This window comes from Leopardus geoffroyi, chromosome B3 (genome assembly GCF_018350155.1).
Source record: "Leopardus geoffroyi isolate Oge1 chromosome B3, O.geoffroyi_Oge1_pat1.0, whole genome shotgun sequence".
NCBI classification, from domain to species: Eukaryota; Metazoa; Chordata; class Mammalia; order Carnivora; family Felidae; genus Leopardus; species Leopardus geoffroyi.
Window position 1 is genome coordinate 21,296,020 of NC_059337.1, and position 8,314 is coordinate 21,304,333.

The 8,314-nt window shown below is 39.4% G+C and overlaps 1 protein-coding gene across 1 annotated transcript in view; it reads right to left on the reverse strand.

The window, feature by feature from the left end:
• Positions 1 to 8,301, reverse strand: part of MCEE (methylmalonyl-CoA epimerase) — a 29,783-nt gene extending 21,482 nt beyond the window's left edge. Inside the window, exon 1 of the mRNA XM_045448865.1 lies at positions 8,170 to 8,301. Coding sequence (XP_045304821.1) covers positions 8,170 to 8,215 — 46 coding nt within the window. The 5' untranslated portion in view covers positions 8,216 to 8,301. The remainder of the gene's footprint in view (positions 1 to 8,169) is intronic.
• Positions 8,302 to 8,314: the final 13 nt, after the last annotated feature.

Sequence of the window (8,314 nt, forward strand, 5' to 3'; positions counted from 1 at the left end):
TTAAAAAAAAGTACAAAATAGCATATTGAAGAACACATATTCTAAACAATTAGGTTTAGCTCTTAATGGAAAATACTTTAAATAGTACTTAGTATCACAGAACTAAAAAATAGTTAATTCCTTTTTACTGAAATTTTTGATAACAAGGAAATTAAAGTAACACTACTATAGACCATAGACCTTGTGGGGAAAGGCAGTCTCATATGTTAACCCCCGCTTAACCACAGAAGGATGAAAAGTTCTTTGGCAAGAGATAAAGAGCCCACACAGCCTGTGTATCACACTGTGCTGGGAATATCTTTCCTTCCTCCAGACTCAGTGAGTGCTCTTTTGTCTCAGCTTAACGTGTGTGCATCATACGGCAAACCTGTTATAGCGGTCCTCTGCAGAGAGAGAACAGGGTTCTTTGTACTGTGACACAAGAGGGGCGTGAGCAAACTGTCCTGCACTGACCACTGGGAGAGACCCATTGGTGATGGTGGACCAAACCCACCATTAAAGATAATCTTGCCCTATCTCATTTCTATGTAAGTAAAGCATTGTTCCATCCAGTGCTTGTGTTTTCTTTGGCGACTCTGATACCAAGATGCAATGGGCCGAAGTGTTTAGATTCCTCCTCTGGGACTGGTAACCAGTGCATGGTACTCTGCTTGACAAATGTGATGCATCATAGGTCAGCAGAAGGCAAAATTCCACCTAAGATAGTCTTCTGGTATGCTCAAGCCTGTATTATTGGTTACTGAAATATCCAAAGGTTGTCATTATCAATAGGTTGACACAGCCCAGTTCTATGGACTCATTGTATTATGAAATTCAAGCATATGCCAACTTAGTAAGCACATACATAAATGTACAATTGAAAGTAAATTTCATGAAAGGCATACCTAATCCTCAATAGATGTGATGTGCTCTGATATTTTCTACTCTGTTGTATTTTATTTCAGTTTTTAAAAAATTCTGGTACTACCTACCAAACATCTACCTTGTTAAGTTTGTTGTATAGATATTTGATGTAAAAAATATAATACAGTGCCATACATATATAACAGGTACACAACAAATTCAGCCATTCTTATTGTTACTGACATACAGTAATTGTTTGCTGAGTGGCATGCAGAAACTATCTCAAGGGCACAGTGGTAGTGAATTTTTAAAATGCTAACAACCGGGACACCTGGGTGATTCAGTCAGTTGAGTGGCTGACTCTTGATTTTGGCTCAGGTCATGATCCCCGGGTCGTGGACTTGAGCCTCACACTAGGCACTGCATTGGGCATGGAGCCTGCTTGGGATTCTCTCTCTCTCTGCCTCTGCCCCTCTCCCCTGCTTGTGTTCTATATAAAATTAAAATTAAAAAAATGAGAATTAAAAAATCATTGGTCAAACTGCTCTTTCCTTCTTTCTTTGCATCTCTACTATCTGTGCATTTTACAACAAAAGTTCGATACAGAATGTATTTGTATTATAAAAAAAAAAAAACACAGTAGGTAGGGCCAATGAGCTTTAGAATAAAATGGATAAGTCCTTTGCTCTGTGAAATTTTAAGAGTATGTCAAATACGGAGTCTAGGTATTTCTGAATTGTCCTTACCAGTATTATCTCTACAAGAGATGGGGCAACTGGTATTTCCTTGGCAGGCATCCTATTACTTAGCAATGGGACATAAAGAAATATCAAAGGAACAAACAAAATGTCCAAGCAAAGGTAAAGTTTTACATACTGTACCAGTTTTTTGGGGGACATTTCTAAACCTCTGGCACTGAAAAGGAAGTCCAAGCAAGTCATGTCATTAGAAGCCTCAGTATAGCCTGTCTTTCTCCATAACCACCTTACCATTTGAAAATGGGAGAAAAGGAAAAAGTTTATTGGAATGACTGGTTCTGTTTCTTTTTAACAGAACATAAAATGAATCTTCACTCTATGTTAGGAAAAATAGATAACAACATCTTTATATAATGTAACAGTCAAGACTTTGTGGCTCTACAGGCTTATCTTATCTCTAGAAATGTAAACTAGTTTGAAAAAAGAAATATCACTATATTGGTTTTATTTGAGCCTTAGGAATAGAGTAAAAATAAACACAGGGATGCTGGTAAGAATTCAATAATTCTATGCCACATTGGCATAGAGATTACTTAAGTAAATTTTTTAAAAATGAAGGGTTAAAAACATAAAAATAGCCAAAAAAGCACATAAGATCCTCAATATCATAGCCATTAGGGAAAAGCAAATCAAAAACACAACAGGATACCATTTCATACCCATAATAAAACCTGTTGATGAGGATATGGAGAAATTGGAATCTGCTTTTTACATTGCTGGTAAGAATGTAAAATGACAGAGCTGCCATGGAACAGTTTGGAAAACTCAAAAAGTTAAATATACAATTAGTATATGACTCAGAAATTCCACTCCTAGGTACCTAAAATAATTGAAAACACGACTTAAACAGAAACTTGGACACAAATGTTCACAACAGCACTATTCCCCAACAGCCAAGCAATGGGAGATGATTCATAGCCATACAACGAAATATTATCCATACAATGGATATGAAGCAATGATACAACATGGATGAACCCTGAAAACATTATGTGAAGTGACAGAGTCAGACATAAAAGGTCATACACTGTATGACTCCATTTATATAAAATATCCAGAATGGGGAAGTCCACAGAGACAAGAAGCAGGATAGTGGTTGTCAAGGGCTAGAGGGAGAAGGGAATGGGGATTGGCTGAACTGGCATGAGATTTCCTTTTGGGGTGGGCAAAATGTCTTGGAATAAATAAAGGTGAAGGTTGCACAACATGATAAATGTAATAAATGCTGCTAAATTGTACATTCAAGAATTTTGTGTTATGTGAATTACCTTAAAACAACAACAACGGGATGATGCTATGGGCAAAATGTGAAATCTTGTAGAACAAGCAAACTGGAGCAGGAAACATGGAATAAAGGGGTACCGTGATATAGACCCTTGTAGACACTTAATAAAAAATGATTTCTGAAAAGTCTGTGAACCTTTAAAAAGTTTTACTTTCTCCTTTGCCTTTGGCAACTTTTATTTTATTTTAAAAGGTTTCCTTTTAAAAAAATATTTACTGTTTATTTTTGAGAGAGACAGAGAACAAGCAGGGGAGGGACAGAGAAAGAGAGAGAGAGAGAGAGAGAGGGAGAGGGAGAGGGAGAGAGAAAGAGAGAGAGAGAGAAAGAGAGAGAGAGAGAGAGAGAGAGAGAGAGAGAGAGAGAGACTCTGAAGCAGGCTCCAGGCTCCAAGCGGTCAGCACAGAGCCTGACACAGGGCTCAAACTCATGAACTACAAGATTAAGACCTGAGCTGAAGTTGGACGCTTAACTGATTAAGCCACCCAGGTGCCCCAAGTCCTTGGCAACTTTGAAAAGATATTTTTATTTAAGGTTGACCTCTGACTGGTTGGAATTTACAAGTGTAGCTTTACGTTTTTCTGTCTTCCATCTCAGAAAGGTACAACTGCATTACCTTGAACTCTATAATATGTAATTTGTGACTATTCCACATAGTTTCACAATAAACTACAATGTACAAATATATGAATAAATACATCAGATATTTAAAAACAGGAGCGTTAAAATCCAATAGGATTGCAAAGATGAGTATCTACAGATTTATAAAACAAATGACGTCCACATATCAAGAAATCTGATATGCAAGAAATAGATATGTTACCAAATCTGGTGTGTGTGTTAACTCTGATTCCTATCTGTCCCTCAATACTGGCTCTTGCTAAATACTGTTAGTGCCGTGACTTAAAAATAACATTGCATTTCCTTCCATCCATTTATTTCAGACACCAGGCTTTCCAAACATTGGCTCCAAATAAGTAAAGGTTTAGTTTGTCTATACTCAAATGCATTAATGGTTCTTACTGTTTAAAGACACTGTATGTTAAATTTGTACATAAAGTTTCACAGAATTGTGACAATCACTTGTAATAAGGTCTTACTAACATCTTATTGAGATATAATTTATACACTATAAGGATCACCCATTTGAAGTGTACAATTCAATGTCTTCTTACATATTTTCAAAGTTGTACAAACTTTACATAATCTAATTTAGAACATGTAATAAGTTGTTAAGTCTGAACCTTTGCATATCTTGTTCAAGGAAATGTAACACACTTAGAAAGCCAATCATCAGAAGTGCCTTCAAGATGGTTGGTAAGAAGACCACATATTTTGAGCATTCAACAAGTGGATTTCACAGCATCATATAATATTTTCGACCTATTTAAAACTATGGTCAGGAATAACTTTTTATTCATCACAGTCAGCAAACAGACCATGTTTCTGTTACCCCACTTACACATGACTCCATAATAAAAGTAAATGTCTCCTCACAGTCCTATAACTTGCCCACTGTTGTCTAATTGATTCAACTTCCATTTTTAAAACTAACCTTTTCACGAAGCCAATCCTTTGCAAGCCAAACTGGAATTTACTGTGTGTGCTTAACAGCATTCATTTTTCTGAGCTTCTCCTATTTTTCTGTGAAGTATTATGTTCCTTAAAGATGGAGTCATAACATAAAATTACCACATGATCCAGCAATCCCACTACTAAAAACCGGCTTTTGAAGAGATATTTATATATCCATGTTCATATATGTATTATTCACAATGGCCAGAATAATGGAAATAACCCATGTCCACTGACAGATGAAAATTATAAAATGTGGTGTACACTTACAATGGAATATTTGTCAACCTTAAAAAGGAATGAAGTTCTGACACATAAGTGTCATGCTTTAAAAACACGCTAAGTGAAATAAGCCAGTCACAAAAGGATGAATATTGTATAATTCAAAAATATTATACGATGCTGTGAAATCCACTTGTTGAATGCTCAAAATATATGGTCTTCTTACCAACCATCTTGAAGGCACTTCTGACGACTGGCTTTCTAAATGTGTTACGTTTCCTCAAACAAGATATGCAAAGGTGTAATACTGTATATACAGCATCTGGAGTAGTCAAATTCATAGAGAGAAAGTTTTACAGTGGCTGCCAGGGCTAGGGGAAGAGGATAATGGGGGAGTTATTGTTGAATGGGTATAGAGGTTCAGTTTGGGATGATGAAAAAGTTCTGGAGACGGATAGTGGTGATGGTTGCACAATACGGAAATACAGTTGACTCTTGAACAAAATGGGGGGGTTAAGAGTGCCAACCCCAACACAGTTGAAAATCCACATGTAACTTTCGACTACCCCAAAACGTAACTGTTGACTGGAAGTCTTACTGATAACATAAACAGTTGATTAACACATGTTTTGTACATTGTATGTAATGTATATCTATATATTCTTACAATAAAGTAAGCTAGAAAAAAAGAAAATGTTATTAAGAAAACCAAGGGAGAGAAAATATACTTACAGTACTATATTGTAAAATTGTGAGTGTAATTGGACCATGCAGTTCAAACCTGTGTTGTTCAAGGGTCAACTGTATTTAATGTCACTGAACTGTACACCTAAATATGGTTAAGATGGCAAATTTTGTTATGTATATTTAACTATGATAAATGAAAAAGTGGGGTTATTTACGGCTGAAGCATCTGAAATAGGAGGATAAATCAAAGCCAGCCTTTGCAGAACACTGTTTTCATTTTACTTTTCTCTATGACAAGATGTCTATATAATTTTTTTTTTAAAAAAATGTATATTAGTACTCAGTTCTTGCAATAAATGTATGACTTGTTGGAAGTTACATTCCCTTCCTCTTTTTAAAAAAAAATTTTTTTTAATGTTTCTTTACTTTTGAGAGAAAGAGAGACAGAGTATGAGTAGGGGAGGCGCAGAGAGAGGAAAACACAGAATCTAAAGCAGGCTCCAGGCTCTGAGCTGTCAGCACAGGGCCTAATGCGGGGCTCGAACTCACAAACCATATCATGACCTGAGCTGAAGTCGGACACTTAATTGACTGAGCCACCCAGGCGCCCCATCAGTTTGTCATTTCCTGCCTGTAAGCACTCAAGTGCACTCAGAAGGATCCAGGCCACATCACAGGCCTTACAGTTGTCACTACTGCCATAAGAGTCAAGCATGGCAGCTACTTGGGTTCACAAATTACATGTTTCTGTTGCCACTTCATCTGTCAACCATAGTTCATACCTTGATTAATTGTGATGCAACTGTATTCCATGGGTTACTAGCATCCTACCACCCACCTTTGGCAAGTTCAGCACTGCACTCAAGGTTAAGAGCATGAGCAAACCAATCCCCAAATCCGGTCTTTAGGGGTCTACCTCCTAGGACCACTCCCAAGACCAATTCTGTCATAGTCTAGGTTTAATCAAGAGGTAGAAATGACACATTGTTAAACAAGGAAAATCTGGTAAAAGGAATGACTAACTATGACAAAATAGTAACTGTGAGATATAAGGAAACTCTGTGTGATACCTTAGAGCTGAGCAAGAATACTTGAGGGACAATCTTGGAAGGGGTTCAGACTTTATGGGAGAAGGTATGATTCAGCCAGCAAATAGCAGAGAAGTTGGTGGGTTTAGGCAGGCCAGAGCTGGTTGAGGGTTGTTACCCTCCAGAGTGCAGGCAGGGAGCAGGCGATTGGCAACTGATGGTGTGCAGTGGGAATTCAGGCACTGGCAGGGGCAGAAAGCCTTGAGAGTGTGCAGGGCGTGCAGAGGGGATGACAGTGCAGTACACAACCCTCCAGACCATGACAGAGTCCAGGGTGTGGGAGCTGGATCTCACAAGCCTGGATCATGACCTCAGCTGAAATCAAGACTATGACGCCCAACCAACTGATCCAGCCACCCAAGTGCCCCCAGATGGCTTTCTCAGAGATAATGAGAGATGACTCTTTGTCTTATGAATTTTTTTTTTGCAAAGGGTTACTTGCAATTGTGTGTGAGCTAAGATACTGTTTGTATTTTACCAAGGAGAGGAAGGACAGGCTAGGAAGGAGTGTTATTGTAAGAACCTGAGAATCACCTATTAATTAGATTCATTTCAACAACGTGGGCTCAGCCTGTTACAATATTTTTTCATGTATACACATCACCTCTTTAAACTGCTAAGTGCTGAGACAATTAAAACTATTAAGGTGCACTTCTTTGTATGTGGCTCATCACTTAGCCCTGGTGACTTGCCATGATAAATGCAAAAGAAACGTTGTGACTGGTAAGAAAGACTACAGTGATCGATAAATAACTGCTTCAGTTTGAGACGGGACTTCAAAGGAAGACTAGAACTGTAAGTTTGGACACAGAGAGCACTATCTAGCAGAGAGGCCTAACATTATTAAAGATTCGTCCCCTTGAACACTTTTTGAAGGTTGCTAAGCTGAAGGCTTCAGGACAAATGTCCAGGAGTAACTCTGAAACATTACCACTTGGCATTCTTCCTAACAGGGAATTTCAGATTAAGGGAAATAGTGGCCCTCTGATGAAGGAGAAAAAAGAAAAAGAGAGAAAGAGAAGAAAGTGGGTGGCCTGGGAGTCAGAAAACTTGAGTTTCTGTCATTACTGATTCTATCCAGCTTTTTTTTTTTTTTAATGGAGGTGTAGAGGACTCAAGCAACCTTCCAGATCCGTCTGCCTTTATCTTTCCTGTTTACATACAAGATGGTAAATATATTACTTCACGAAAGGAAAAACACTCCTTTGGTATTTACACAACTGACCTCCAAGTGTTCCCAGCAGGATACTGGAAGTACGTGGGAGTTCAGTTTACGTTTTTTTAAACTACTTGCCCTTCTTTCTAGTTTCTCCCCAATCTCTTATGGTGCACTGTAAAGCTAAAACTCACTGTCCCTATTGCATTTACTGCATCTACTTCTGTCCCGGCCTTGCTGTCAGTCCCCTTGGGCAGGTTCCCTCGCCTCTTTGGGAGCCACCTATAAAGAGGGGCAACGTCAACTGCACACACTTCCCAGGGTGGCGGTGAGAATCAAATACTATATGGAAACCCCACGCTAACCGAAGACGTTCCTTGGATATACCTCCTGCCCACAGGTGCAGACAGAGACCACGGAACGCGCCTCCTGGGGGGGTGGGGGAGACAGAGTGCAGAGGATGTGTTTGCTCTGGCTACCCGCCGCCTCCTCCAGCCCCCGGCCTCGCGTCCCGCGCGCCCCACCCCCCGGCGAACCCCGGCTGCACGAGGTATTCACCTACTGCGCCCGAAGCAACCGCCACCGCCTTCAGTAGGCTCGCCATCTTGGGAAGCTACCCACTCTTTCCCGAGGTGCGTCAGAGTGGGAGAGGAGCTCGGGCGAGGGGCAGGGCAACCCGACCGGGGGCGGGGCATACGATGAT